Source organism: Chroicocephalus ridibundus, chromosome 7, assembly GCF_963924245.1.
Source record: "Chroicocephalus ridibundus chromosome 7, bChrRid1.1, whole genome shotgun sequence".
NCBI classification, from domain to species: Eukaryota; Metazoa; Chordata; class Aves; order Charadriiformes; family Laridae; genus Chroicocephalus; species Chroicocephalus ridibundus.
Window position 1 is genome coordinate 12,259,638 of NC_086290.1, and position 15,266 is coordinate 12,274,903.

General features: G+C 39.9%; 1 protein-coding gene across 6 annotated transcripts in view; it reads left to right on the forward strand.

The window, feature by feature from the left end:
• The window catches only part of MYLK (myosin light chain kinase), a 220,038-nt gene that overhangs the window by 151,497 nt on the left and 53,275 nt on the right, over window positions 1–15,266 (forward strand). For all 6 annotated transcript variants that reach the window (XM_063342295.1, XM_063342297.1, XM_063342296.1 and 3 more), the window contains 2 exons: window positions 2,582–2,698; window positions 5,449–5,535. In XM_063342295.1, coding sequence (XP_063198365.1) covers window positions 2,582–2,698; window positions 5,449–5,535 — 204 coding nt within the window. The remainder of the gene's footprint in view (window positions 1–2,581; window positions 2,699–5,448; window positions 5,536–15,266) is intronic.

The following is a 15,266-nucleotide window of genomic DNA, read 5'->3' on the forward strand; positions in this document are numbered from 1 at the left end:
AACAGATTTCCTTCATCCTTTTTCTCACAAAATAACATCATTAAAATTCAACACATATAAATATTCTTTTGGAATGAGGAAGACTGACATTATTTCGTGAGGACTCTGCTTCCAGTGGAATAAGCCAAATGGAGCTGCGATCAGACCCCTGCCATACAGCCTGGCCAGGGCTAGATTCTAAAAGCAAAACTAACAGAGCACTAAATGCACATGGCAAGTCGAGGATTGTCATGAGAAAACCCTAGGATTTGCTTCTAGATTTTAGTCTAATTGTGGGGAATGACTTATTGTTAGGGTGGAATGTTTCTGTTTGCATATGCTGCATAAGGAATTCTTTCTCATAAGGTGTTAACTTATATTGCTGCAGCATGATGTATGGACAACACCGCAACAGTGTGAGTGGTGAGGAATGACCCTGCGTCACTTTAGTCTTCAGTGAGCTGATTAGCATGCAGGTGAGGAAGGGCTTTTAAGCAGGTAGAAAACTCCATCAAAAACTAAAGTAATTGCTGCTTTGTTCCAGTCCCTTAGTGGTCCAGTTATCCCTACAAGCCAGACTCCTTCCCTGCAGTAAGATGACCAGAGATCTCCTTCATATGTATGTGTCTATGTCATCTAATCATGTTATATGGATTCATGCAAATCCTTAGACTGGAAGTTATTTTTGGCTTGCTCTCCAGTCTCTTTAAACATCAGAGACACATGAATTTATATTTGCTAGATGCCTGCAAGAATACTTTTCTAGTGTCCCTCCTCCATTTGGAATGGAACTGCAGCTCGTGACATTTTTGGCTCAGACTGACTCATGGAGATGAGTTGCCTCAAGGAAGGCACGTGGCCTTCCTTTTCACCCTCTGGTTGGGTGAGCACAGCACATGTGAGTGAGGGGTCAGTTCTCTTCTGAGATAGTTTTCACATTGTTTCTCAGGGGGAACTTTGTCATTATTTAGAGCTTCTTGATTTTGTGGAGGATGAGGAGGCGGGAAAAAAATAATTTTCTTCTAACCCACACACCCCGTGTGTTTCTGGCAAACCAAATTTGTTGGGAACCATTTGAATGTTTTTTATAAGATGTGTCTTGAATAATAGCATCCAGTTTTACAATGAGGGAAAATCTGAATGCCAAAACCGTAATTGCCGTGGCAGAACTGAGGTCTAGTCTCCGAGGGGAGCCAGTAAACTCTCAAAGTTCTTCTGACAGAGAGGTGTTTTTTTCAAGGATGTTTCAAGATCCTTTTCAAGGACCAGTGTCACCTGTGCCTGTGCCATCTCCCACATCACAAAGGGTATATTTGATAGAGAACCTGGGAGCAGACACTCTGTAAGACAGAAGGCAGCCTTCAGTTAACATAAAGACAAAGGTGGGAAATAGCAAGAGATGCTGGGAAATTTCCTTACATCTCAGGACACAGGGGAAATGTCTAAACAATCTTGCCATTAATTAGGAGAGACTGTAGGAAAGGTAAATGGAGGAAGGGGGGAAGGTATTACTGCGTCTGAAATAAGCGGAGGGCAGAGGCATTCTGGACAAGCTAACAGCAATGGGTGCAAGTGCTCAATGTCTCAGGCTGTGTTTAGGGGAGGGGCCAGGCTTTCCAGTGAGGAAGGAGAAAGTAAGCCCACACTTCACCCTTACTTAATGAGGGACACTTGGAAGGGGAAAGTCTGGAGTGTTTAAATTGGGATTCTCCCCAGGGAGCAAAGTACTTCATTGTTCCAGGCAATGCAAGTGAGCGTAAGGGATTAGGTAAACCACAGTTCCCCTTCCTCATCCCCCCGACTACTGGGAACAGCTTCTGTTTTGGTTCACAGAGTTTTATTTTTTAAGAGGAAATGTATTTCCCTTGGGTCATACCAAGCTTCCCTTGGTAACTACAGAGCTTATGTCGCATCCTGTTTCTGCAAACCAAATGAAGTCAAATTTGCTTTTTTGTTTGAAAAGAAATGGATTTGTGGCAGTGACAAATTTGATTGCCACTGATACATTAGACTTTCTAACAGATGTTTTACAATATCGGACACTTGTTCTGTGAGTAATTGAAGCAAAAAGAAAATGGCTCTCAATGTCATTTTTAAATTTGGGCACTAAATTGAAGTTCTCCTTTCACACATGGATGCTCATGGGAGTACTAGAGATAAGACTGAATCAAACTATTGCAGATGGTCACTTGACAGAAGCCCTCTTATTTATAGTCCTACACTACTAGTACTTTTGGAAAAAGATCATCGGAGTGAGGACTTCTTATCCCTACTATAAGACAAAGAACAGCAGCAGAGATTCTGCTCTGGATCTGCTCTGCCCTCATCCATTAACCACTTTAGGGCTGCAGGGACAGTTTTGAGTATCCTAGGGAACAGCAATAAGATTCAATTTCTCTAACAATGTGTTTTCATTTTCTTTAGCAGCAACAATGTTCCAATTCTGATGTTGAACTTTTAAGGACAAAACATCTTTTTCTAGCAGTGAAGACCACCTGTAGTAAAGGACTGGATCCTTTGATGCATTCTGTTTCTCAATGGCACTAAGGTTTTTGTGAACCGCAACATAACATCCATTTGGTCTCTCCTTCCTTTGTGTTAGGGACGCTATGTTCACTTACCATCGAGAAGGCCATGCCTGAAGATGGAGGCGAATACAAATGCATAGCTGAGAATGCAGCAGGAAAAGCTGAATGTGCTTGCAAAGTGCTGGTAGAAGGTAAGTATTTTGCGGGACACGGGAAAACCCTTCCTTAGAACTTCCTCCCTCTCCCCTTTATTTCCTAATACCAGCCTTTATGAACCGCATACACCAAACTCTGCCCCATTCCCTCCTGCACTTTTCAGTGAATATGTAATTCAATGTCTACCATAAAGGAGCGTGAGCAGAGACAGTACAGGGCAAAAGGCTCTGGCTGCTTTGTGGAATAATCTATGTTTTCCTGCTGCCCACTGTATTTCTACAAGGATTTTAGAGCAATAAGTTGAACCCATCAAGATTTGCTTCTGAGCTGTATGCTTTCTTTAAGAGCACGTAGAAATTCGGTGTGTGAGCTAGGGTACCAGTCTGCCTCAGGGCTATGTATGGCGCATTTCTCAGCCTGGAACTTTTCAGTTCTTTGCATTCAATGACATTTGGTCATTTGTTTTTTTCTAGTGAGGAAGTGAGTAAAAATAAACAAACTAACAGCTCAACCACCCTTGTATGCCATAGTCTTAGAACATGGACAATTTGCTGACTGAGGTACCCGTTTTCAGGCTCAGTCATGCCGATGACGCCGTACTCTTGCCAAGTAGTGTTGGACTTGGACAAATATTTTGTCATGAGGTTGAAAGCACGGACTTTTAAAACTGCCGTGGACTTTAAGTGACTTAAGAGACTTTAAGTAGCCCAATGTGCTTCTTATCAGCTCACCTTCTGGTGAGCTCATCGTTGAATACTCTGATACTTTCCACTGTAACTAAAAATAGCACAAAACTAAACAACAAGCCCAATAACATAGATCTTTGGTACTAAGCTTTCACAACTGTGCTGCACATGTGGTATTTGGAGCAGGAGGTCTAGAAAAGAAAACTATTATTTTTTTTCCTAGTATGTTATTTGTTTTTTCTAATGTATTATTTGTTTTTCCTAATGTAGCACAGCACAAGGTGAGAACATGATCCTCTAACTCCATCAGTAAGGGTCAGTCTTCATGTAGCTGGAAAAGGAATTAATTATACAGATAATTACAATTAATTATATTGTTTTCTGTAATAGCATCTTTGATGATACTATGGTCACAACATAGTCTGGCTTAGATATTTGATAATCTTTTGTTTATATTCCTGTAATTTAAAGTAAGACATTTTACCAGCACTGAAGTTCAAAGAAGACTATCAAGAAGAGGCTTTAAGCAAAATCTAGCACCCTGTGACACCTTAACTACCACAGATGCAGAGGGTTAAAGGATCAGATCAAGTGCTTGGCACACAGTAGTTCTCCAGAGCTGCCCTAGCATTTTTTTTCCTTTGAGTTCGTCTTCCTTCAACTAGTTGCCTTTCTTCCTTAAGCCTCCCTTAGCATATTTCCCACTTCCAATTTCCTGATAGATAATGCATGTTCTAGGAGGCTGGAGGCAGACTTTGGCTTGCGAAGTCTTGATCCTGGGAGGCTGTCGGCTCATGACATCTCCATGACGAGAATGGAGTTACATCAGCTGTCTGGCTCACGCTGGTAGTGGCACCCATGGTGTTAGGAGCTATCTGCTCATGTAATATTGGACACCAGAATTACCTTGATACTGCCTGCCTCACCTGTCTCTTCCATTCCCTACTGACATGCTGCTTTGGATGGCTGAGAAGAGGTTTTTGAGGAATGGCACTACAGCAAACTCCATCTATTTAGGAGAGACCATTTGATATCCCATGTCTGTGACTGGTAGAGGGGATGACTGTTATTTTTAAATTAGAATTGTGATCTAAAACAGCAATTAAAATTGCTCCCTTCTACTCAGTCTGCTGTCAGGATCCCAGATGGTGATTTTTAGAATCAACAAGTAACCATAAATATAACTATATTCCTTTTGGCCCCATGGACTCAAATCAGAGGAGTATTTTACTTCAGTAACTAAATTTCAAATAGCTATCACCTCATCCACAAATCCTCTGAAAGCTGAATATTTGAAAGCTATAAATCGATACAACTATTATGGAGATCATAATCCACATTTGGGAACTTTCTTCCAAAGAGAAATGTGAGGATCAAACAATCTAACACGTGGAGCTCATTAGGATTTGCATTATATGATATGCTCAACCTTTCTGAAAAAAGGTTGCACCTTCTAGTTAAATGTGTCTATGTCATATGGGATACACATGGAAGAGAGTTTGTATTGACTTTCAGCTGTCGGTGGAGCCTGCAGTGCTGAGTAGTTGCTATATATGAGATGTGCGATCTTGAGAATAATGAAATCCATCAAACGTCAATCCCTTCTGCCATTTTTCTTTAGGAATGAACCAGTGTGTAATAATATCTTCTTGGAAAGATTTAAACATACAGAGGAAAAGCTAGTTTTCAAAATGTGTTCATCTATATAGGTCACATGGACAATGGAATAGAGGAATGACATGGCAATAGATTCTTTTGGATGAAATGATGCTTCAAATATGCCTTTGTTTCCCTCTTCCATGCACTGCCTAAAGCAGCTTTGTGCACATTGCACTTTGTTCTATTCAGTTATAATAGACCTATCAGCTTAGATGGTGCCTCTTGTCTAGTTGCTTTCTCAGATTCTCAGTGCAGCTGCTTTCAGAGAGGGCTTCTCCTTCTCTGCTCCCTCTTTTATAATGGGAGTCCAGCAAGTCCAGAAGGACAGTAATTTCCTCTAACTTTGCAGAAAGATCTAAAACAAACTTATGTTAATAGGCAGCTTTTTCATTATTGATTTTTAAATAGGATTTATATCTTATTATTTGTTTTGATTGCAGATGCCTCATCTGCAAAGACCTCAAAGCCTACTGAGAAGAAGACCAAGAAGCCTAAGACCACACTTCCCCCTGTGCTGCCAACAGAGAGTAAGTGACAGTGATTTTGATTACTACCTTTTCATTGGAAACAAAAGAGTGATCTGGGATTTTGTGGTCATTGCCTTCTGTTTGCAGGCATAGTATCAGAAGCTTGTGGATTTCTTTAACCTTGCACATAAGTCATGTGAAATGAGTTTTTGCCTTGTGGGGATTAGAAGTAAGTGCTGAAACTGTGAGTTCAGACCTAGCCCACTCTATTCTCAGTTTTCCACAATGATGCAATAAACTTATGACACAGATTTATTTTTGTCTGCCTCCCAAAGAGCACAGAAATTCTCGAGTAGTTTGCTTCAAGTCGCGTTGTGTCCTTTGTAGATAATATAGTGTCTTACCATTGGTAGGCAAGATATCTTGGCTGAAATGTCCTGTAGCATAATCTGTCCTTTTTTCGTGACCATGGGGAGTGGTTTGGTGAATTTTACATTCCTTATAGAATCATAGAATTGTTTGAGTTGGGAGGGACCTTCAAGATCATATAGTTGCAACCCCCCTGCCATGGGCAGGGACGCCTCCCACTAGAACAGCTTACTTAAAGCCCCATCCAGCCTGGCCTTGAACACTTCCAGGGATGGGGCATCCACAACTTCCCTGGGCAACCTGTTCCAGTGTCTTACTACCCTCACAGTAAAGAATTTCGTCCTAGTATGTAATCTAAATCTACCCTCTTTCAGTTTAAACTGTTACCCCTTGTCCTATCACTATAGTCCCTGCTAAAGAGTCCCTCCCCATCTTTCCTGTAGGCCCCTTTTAGGTACTGGAAGGCTACTATAAGGTCTGCCCGGAGCCTTCTCTTCTCCAGGCTGAACAATCCCAACTCTCACAGCCTGTCTTTGTAGGAGAGGTTCTCCAGCCCTCTGATCATCTTCATGTCCCTCCTCTGGACCTGTTCCGACAGGTCCATGTTCTTCTTATGTTGGAGGCTCCAGAGCTGGACGCAGTACTCCAAGTGGGGTCTCATGAGACTGGAGTGGAGGGACAGAATCACCTCCCTTGACCTGCTGGCCACGCTTCTTTTGATACAGCCCAGGATGCGGTTGGCTTTCTGGGCTGCGAGCGCACATTACTGTCTCGTGTTGAGTTTTTCATCAACCAACACTCCCATGTCCTTCTCAGCAGGGCTACCCTCAATCCATTCTCCACCCAGCCTCCATTTGTGCTTGGGATTGCCAAATCCCACATGCAGGACTTCGTACTTGGCCTTGTTGAACCTCATGAGATTCACATGGGCCCACCTCTCAAGCTTGTCCAGGTCCCTCTGGATGGCATCCTCCAGCATGTTGACCACACCACACAGCTTGGTGTCGCTGGCAAACTTGCTGAGGGTGCACTCAATCCCACTGTCCATGTCGCCAACAAAGATGTTGGCACCAGTCCCAGTACCAACCCCTGAGGAATGCCACTCATCACTGGTTTCCACTTGGACATTGATCCATTGACTGCAACCCTTTGAGTGCAGACATCCAGCCAATTCCTTATCCACTGAGTGGTCCATCCATCAAATCCATGTCTCTCCAGTTTAGAGACAAGGATGTTGTGCGAGACAGTGTCAAGTGCTTTGCAAAAGTCCAGGTAGATGATGTCAGTTGCTCTTCCCTTATCCACCAATGCTGTAATGCCATTGTAGGCGGCCACCAAATTTGTCAGGCATAATTTGGCCTTAGTGAAGCCACGTTGGCTGTCACCAGTCACTTCCTTATTTTCCATGTGCCTTAGCATAGTTTCCAGAAGTAACTGCTCCATGATCTTGCTGGGCACAGAGGTGAGGCCTGTAGTTCTCTGGGTCTTCCTTATTTCCCTTTTTAAAAATCGGAGTTATGTTTCCCCTTTTCCAGTCAGTGGGAACTTCACCACACTTCACAACTTCTCAAATACGATGGAGAACAGCCCAGCAACTTCATCTGCCAGTTCCCTGAGGACCTGTGAGTGAATTTCATCAGGTCCCATGGCCTTGTGCACCTTCAGGTACCTTAGGTGGTCTCGACCCTCGTCTTCTCCTTACAGTGGGCGGATCCTCATTAACCCAGTCCCTGCCTTTGCCTTCTGTGACTTGGTGGTGTGGCTAGAGTGGCTGGTGAAGACTGAGGCAAAAAAGTCATTGAGCAGCTCATCCTTAAATTTTGTTTCAAGTCTAAATGCTTTACTAGCTGAAATAGCTAGAAATTCCCATGTTTGCTAGTCTGCATACATGCATTTGCTTAAGGAAACATAATGGTAAAGGCAGCACAATAGTGTCATTTTAGAAATTCCTAATACCACTACTGCTTTTGAAATTAAGTATCCATGGGATACAAATATCTGTTAAATCAAACACTGTAGTTTGAAAGTTGTCTAAGATGTCCATTATGTGAGTTACTAAAAAAAAGCTGTAAAGATAGGCTCTAATGGAAACATGAAATATTTTATCCATCTCTTTCAAAGAAAACAAAAAAAGAAAGAAACTATAATCTGATTTTCCAGCATGGAACACTTTCAGCAGGACTCAGTGCAGTTTTGTACTGACTGATGATCACAGGTAATAATTGTGCTTCTGGAACTGTGGACTTACACACAGCGACGCCTTGGGCCACTGCTATTTCTGAACTGCTGGCTGAGCATTGTAACTCCCTCCGGCCAGTCACGTGGGGGTGTGGGAAGGGTCGCACCGACATGCTCCACCTCTGCACCTGAGCTTCAAATGCTGTAAATAGCAGCAATTAAGAACAATCATTTTGTTCTTGAACATCAAAAGAAAATAAAGTTTTAACGCCATTTAAAGCTCCACAGAATAGTGTTTTGAATAACGTTTTCTATACACACAAACACATACATTTCTGATCCTCCCAGCAGTGTTATCAATTGCAGCTTTCCCAGGAGAAAGCGTGAGTTGGGAACTAGGTCTAAATACGCGGATACGTGACCTGATCCACATCCTGCTGAAATCACTGCTTGTCTTGCTGTTGATTTTAGTGGAAATTGGACATAGGGAGCGAAACAGAAGCTAGTAACTCTGGCTTCAGAAATGATTGGAAAAAGAAGGTTGAAATAATAGTGAATAGTTTTCTTAAGATTGTTCCATGGCATATTATATCTGTGTTTAAAGTTGCTGAACTTCTCATAAGCTCTTTTTCCAAAATACCTTTAAAACATCTTTCCTGTTACACTGAAAACACCAAGGTAACCAGAGACAATGTTAGGAAGCTGGGCTTTTGAAGAGCTTTTGGAAACCTTTGGAAAAATACTTATTTAATTTTAAAAGGATTTGGCTGCAGAGATTCCACAGGTGTTTTTTAACATCTCAGCCTCAGTCTCAAAGGACTGTGGGTATTTGCCTGAAATGAGTATTGTATTTGTACGTTTGTCAGCGGCAAAATATACAAAAGTGATACAGTAGACTTCACAGTTTAAATTGAAACTGAAATCCCTTTCAGATGTAGAGATTTTAAAGTTCCTTACCTGAAAGAGAATGGGTTTTAACAAGTCAGATATTCGTGAATCTTCACTGTATTTCTCTCTAAAAGAAGGTTAATAAACAATGACACTGAAATAAGATGTCACAATCTAGTAAGGAGATAAATTTTTACTCTGATCTCTTCTAGTCTTGCCACATACCAACAGTCCTAATGGCAAGTAGAGTCTAAGGGATGATATTGAAGAAATAGAGAACAAAAATTCCTAATAAACCCAATGAATAAATTCTGAATTTTGAAAAGTGAATTCAGTCACAGCAGTATATACTGTATGGGGTACAGAAGCTATATACTCTGTCACATGGCAAGGGGGTTGGAACTAGATGATCTTTAAGGTCCCTTCTAACCCGAACCATTCTATGATTCTATTAGTCTATGGTTTTTAGAAATACTTCTCAGGGGAAAAAATTCTTATTTTCCATTTTCTGTAAGAAAGTGCAAGTCAAATTTCATGGTTAACAGCTATGTCAACCTTTTCTCCCTTCAGAAAAATTCTAAGTGATCCTTGGTTTTTGCCCTAGTTAGATACCTACAGGAAAGTAATTAACTTTTAGTTCCTGAAAACAAAGATCAATACATTTCTTTTTGTGAAAAAGGACAAATGCTCTCAGTATGTTAATCTGTAGAATTTGTCTCACTGTGAGAATAGTTGCTGACCCAGGTCATTTGACTACTCATTCTGACAACGTTATTTTATTACTGGAAGCTTGGGGTTTGTAAGCTATGGAAATCCAATAGTAAGTAAAATTTTGGGCATTATCTCTTTTGTAATGCAATTTATACTAGACTCTGGTTTAAAATAAGCAGTTATTTTCAGAAAAAAATCTGTGAAGGCATCTTTGTAGCATTCGGTGTTTGACAATGTCTCTGAATGGATGCTTGCAGTGTTTACGTGCAAAAAGATTGCTCCCATGCGAGGAAATTGGGAAAATTATGATGCTTTTACTTACAATTAGTATTCTGTTACGACCCTGCAAAATGCAACTCTGTAATGATAAATAGAATAAATAATAATTTTTCAGAGAATAACAAACAGATTGAGGTTTGAATCTGAGTGAAATCAACCCTGAGGAAGAATGGAGGAAGGACACCTTTTTATGTTGGAATTGGTTCATTCTTCACTGACTGTACTGACTTAGGCTTTGTCACTTGGGTCTTTGCTGGGGGGATGTGAGATGCTACTGAGCTAGAATAATAAAGTGTTATGTTTCTTCTGCACAAATATAAAAGACTAGAAGAGGCAGTGGAAAATTGGAACCTTTTATTATTTATCATACTGCATACTCCATGCTATGCCAGAACAATCAGTGGATAATATAAGGGTCTCGTAGTTTGACATAACCGTGCAATAGAAGTAGAAAGCTAAAAATTCTCACCACTTGGACATTTCTATAGGAAGCTTTGAAAACACCTGCTGTAAAGGGATCTGAACACCCAAGACCCCTTGAAATTAGAAGTTACTTCAAATTAGGCTTAAAGGCAATTTCTTATTTAAATTACCAAAGCTGCCTGCAAAATCTTCAGTCCCTTTAAATAAACGTTTTTTGGCCCAAGAGACTGCGGAAAAAAATCAAAGTACTGCTTGAAATTTTTATGAGTAAATAAGGATTTGATGGTTTATAAATAAATAACCTCTTTTTCAAAAAATCTATTACTACTCCACACTTCCTAAAATTTTGTCCTCCTTAATGTGTGTTATGCTGAGGACCAAAACAGCAGTAAATCATAGCTTGAGCAATTAGGCCAAGATCACGCATTCATTTGCAGGCCTAGAACCCAACTTTTTTGATCCTCAATCTTGTGAATAGTTTGAATGCCACATCCAAAACACCGTAGATTTTTTTTAAACTGACATCCCAAAAATTTACATAAAACATGAGTTTTCCAAAAGGCAGATTTTTTTTTCCAAAGATCTACTGGGAGAAAAGGCATATTACAACTGTTAGATGCTATTTCTTAAACTTCACCAGGGCTGAGCAGAGCAACATAACTTTACTATAGTAGGAAGAAACTTTTATCCCAGTCGTTGCTACTGAGGAAAGAATTGGCTTTAATGCTTCACAAAATAACCCTCCTAAATCTAAGCATTGGATTCAAGTGTTTGGAAAGAAAGGCCCGCTGTTTTTTGTAGGGCTAATTCACAGCACTACTTCCAGTAAATATTAAGAAATGGCAACTATCACCTGTCATAATCAGAGGTATGAAAACCTAACAGGATATCCTGGATTCCCTCATCTGAGTAATACACTTGTTAAAGCCGCTGTTCTCATATTCAACCCACTACGTTGAAGGGATGACCCAGCACAGTTTGATTGCACACATATAAGTTCTTCTGCTCCGTTAAAAATAAAGTTACATCAAAGAAAGCAACTTCCTCCACACACCTTCAAGTAAAGGGGCCCAAAATAAATTACTTAGCCGTATTTGATATCTTACTGATATCAATCTTTTATATCTGCTACTATATAAAATCTGTTTGATTTCCTGTCAAACACATTTTTGGTTAAGTAACGATGCATTCTCTTGCTGACAGTTGTTAATAAAAAGTCACCACTGACATTGTCCAGATCAAATCCTCTAGAAGGCTGCACTGTGATCTTCCCAGATCTGATTTCTCAACATTGTTGGTACTTGAATGCAAGGCTGAGCAGCGTGTCACAAACGTAAATATGTCAGACAGGACTCCTTATCATTTTATATATTCTTCTCCATAGTGGGTGGGATTCTAAGCATTTTAATTACCATGGAAAAATTATGAGTCAGTGGCCAAGTAATTAGCACGCAGTTCTGTTATTTACTCTTCAATAAACAATCTTGTCAGAGAACCCAAGTCAACAAGCACCATTTTAAGAAAATGTCATTAAAACAGTAAACTTCATGTGTCCAACTTAGATAATACATTACTACATCAGTAAACACTTCCAAGTTTTTTCTCAATTTCCACTCTGTTATATAATATGAAACACGGCACTGATGAATATAAAAAACCTTTCAAAATCTTCCTTTTATGTCAGATTGTTTTGTTCTCAGTATAAAACTTGCCACTTTCTAAGGGAAGAGCTCAGTTACTAAGGAAGTCAATAATCAGGTCAGAGATACTCTTTTAATTGCAGAAATAAGAGCACAGTGTAGCAGCTGTGATCTGGTGACTGGGCTGCTGCTGTCCTCTTTGGTCCCTGGGATAGTCTGAGATGCTTTTAAGGGTCAATGAGGTTATTCAAACCAGTTCTCACAGCCTAATTCATTTCCCAGAAGGTCCATGCTGCTCTACGCCTGTGTGTTGCAAGAACCACCAAGACATTGTCTCCACAGTGAGTGCAAGTACTGAGTGTGTTGGAACAATGTGAGTTAGATTGCCAGGGAAGCTTCTGACCAAACTTTTTCAAGGAAAAAAAAAAATAATCTTTTTTCTAAGAGAAGCTGAAACTTCCTCTTTTAGTATATGTAAATAAAATTGCCATGAGCTATTTTTAAGACCTAGGTATGATTTCTTTGAAACTGTGAATAATGAAAGGTGCTGACTTCATGCCTCAGCACTGGGGTCCAAGGGTAAATAGCCGTGGTGCGAGGCCAACCAAATTAGCTGAAGTAAAAAGGCAATGTAAGTTTTAACTTCGTGACTCTGAAGGTTCTTTGACTCCACAGATGAAAAGAAATTTCAGTTACTGTACGTGTAAAGAGTGCAATGGAGAAACACTAATTTGTTGTGTAAATCACTTCTCCTTGATGCCCAGTTAGTGCCGTTTAGCTGATGCCAGGTATGCGTTTTGAATCTTTGCCAGGTTACTTTACAGCTCGCACCATACTGACATTTTCTGAGCTAATGTTGGCACGGAACAGTATTTTCCATGTGTTTTTCATAAAGTCCATCCTACATAGCTGTATGTTGACAGAAGAAGACAGAAATGTTTATTGACTGTCTCATGCAGAGAAAAATGACTACAGTTTTTGCAACGTGGCCTTGAACGGAAGAGGTGCCATGCACCAATAATTCCCAGTTAAGTTATTGACTAGAAATTGCAAATCTAAGGCATGTAATAGAAGCATTGACCAAAGTTTATCCTCTATAAAACAGGAACCTAAATCCATTGGCTTAATTAATGTGCAAAAGCACGTAACACCTAGCTGTTCCCACTGAAATAATTTGGAGCTCCTGAATGTCCAAATGACCCGACAGTATTTTCCTACTTAATAGGCTGGGTAGCAGGCTAGTCACCTAGTTGAGACAGCTGTTCCTACGCACTTGGGCACAGCATTTTCACATCTAATTGTAGCTGTTCTCACAGGACATGAGAAATATGAAAATTAAATCTATATTTTGGAAATTGACATTGTTGTCTTGCTCCCACCAGAGCTTTTAGTGGAATTCACGTGACCTGGGTTGTTTGTCAGCTCTATTTGATATTGGATCACTTCTGCACTGCTCAGATTTGCTTTAATTGCAGAAATTGCTCAAGCACTGTGCTATGAAACTGCTATGGAATTGTTTTTTCCTCCAGCCAAGCTGTTTTAAAATATTGAGTTACTTTCAGCGTACGATGTAGTATTATTGAAGTTCTGAGTGTGCTAGTATATGCTAGCTCTCTCTGGACTGGAATGCAAGAGTGAGTATTTCCTGGATTTTTATTTTTATTTTGAGAAAGAGGAGGCTGGATTCTTTTCAATTAGAGGACAATCTCCACATGATTTAGAAACTAAATATGGGATGTTGCAACAAAATGACAGTTGTTTTTAGTGAAAAAAAAAAGGCTATTAAAAACTGTTCTGAAACACGCAAACTAAAATAACTGACTTGTATGGCATTTAGTTTTCTAATTTCTGCTTGTCGTCAGATTTAAGATGGAGTTGCTTTCTATTGTATTGTATTTAGATAATAAATAGTTATTTGGAAACAGTATGAGGAATTTACTCTTTGAGAAGCACTGAAGCGGAACTCTTTAAGCTTTCAAACCTTGATGAAGTGTTCAGGCTACTGGTGCTCATGCATTGTCACTGTCATTTTTCTCTGTAGGAATTAGCATAGGTTCATAAATGTATGAATAAATTAGTAAGTAATGATGTGTTGTCTTTTTGTACTGCAATTGTAGCCATCACCTCTCTTCGATTTCATCTTGTCTGGGCTAAGTAATACCTATAATGAGTTTTTTACCATCGAGGAAGTCTGTGACAGAAGCAAGTATAGAACTGAATAATTCATTGCCTTGACTACAAGGCCAAGTGTTTTATTTTTTCTGTAGTTTTAGGTGTCAGTCACTCCATGCTTTCCAGAATAGCAGTGAGTAGTGAAGCTTTACAGACAACAGTCACCTTTGATTCAGACCCTGATATCTATCCCCAGAAGGGTCTGAAGGAGGTTACACTGTGATTCATTTACATGTGGTAGAGAGAGACTTCATAATGTCACATCCCACACGTCTGAAGTATTCAAGTGAGATGGGGAAGAAGGAGCAGAGATGTGAATTTCCATCTCCTGTTCTTGTTACCATGATATGTGACACGTTACAGATATGACTTCTTTTTTCAGTTTCTCTTAAAGGAAACTCTGAACAAAAGCAATTTCATTCCTCTCAGAAGCTGAAATCCTGAAAAGTTTTGCATGAGGGGAAAATGCCTTCCTATGTGACTATAATATTAGAGTACGTTATTAGCCCTTCTCCTATCCTTAGCTAAAATGAGGGAAACGTCTTGCTCCTTATGTTAATCGAGTTAGGTATTTACTGGACTTGTTTACCTGGTGCTGAAATCCATCACTATAGAAGACATGCACGTAATTTTAGGCATGTCCCTCAAGGAAGATAGTAGGAATTATGGACTGGTTGGAAATGCTATCTTGAGTACTGATGTTTTTCTCAGACTGTAAGAGTTTTATTTCATGCTTTATGAAAGCAAGTTGTGCAGAGAGACATTGCAGGGGAGGGCTATGCCTATTTTTAGTAAAATTCCAAAAAAGGGAAACAAAAAAGAAAGACGGAGGCTTCTGAATATATCTGCTCTCACGAATTCAACATCAGGGCAAAGAACGGCACAACCAAATGTCCCACAGTTATCAGCCTGCATGGGATCTTTCCCTTTTTTAGTTTATGTCTGTCCCCCCACCCCAGACACAAGCTCTCTAAGAGGCAAACCTGCCTATAAAGTTATGTAAATACCAGCCTTATAATGTTTACATTAAGTTGTTTCTAGAAGGGAGATTCATTTAAGGAGAGAATATTATGTCCTTTTTCTTCCAGGCTGGTTTTCAGTTTCACCCGGTTTCAATGTAAATATGAAAAG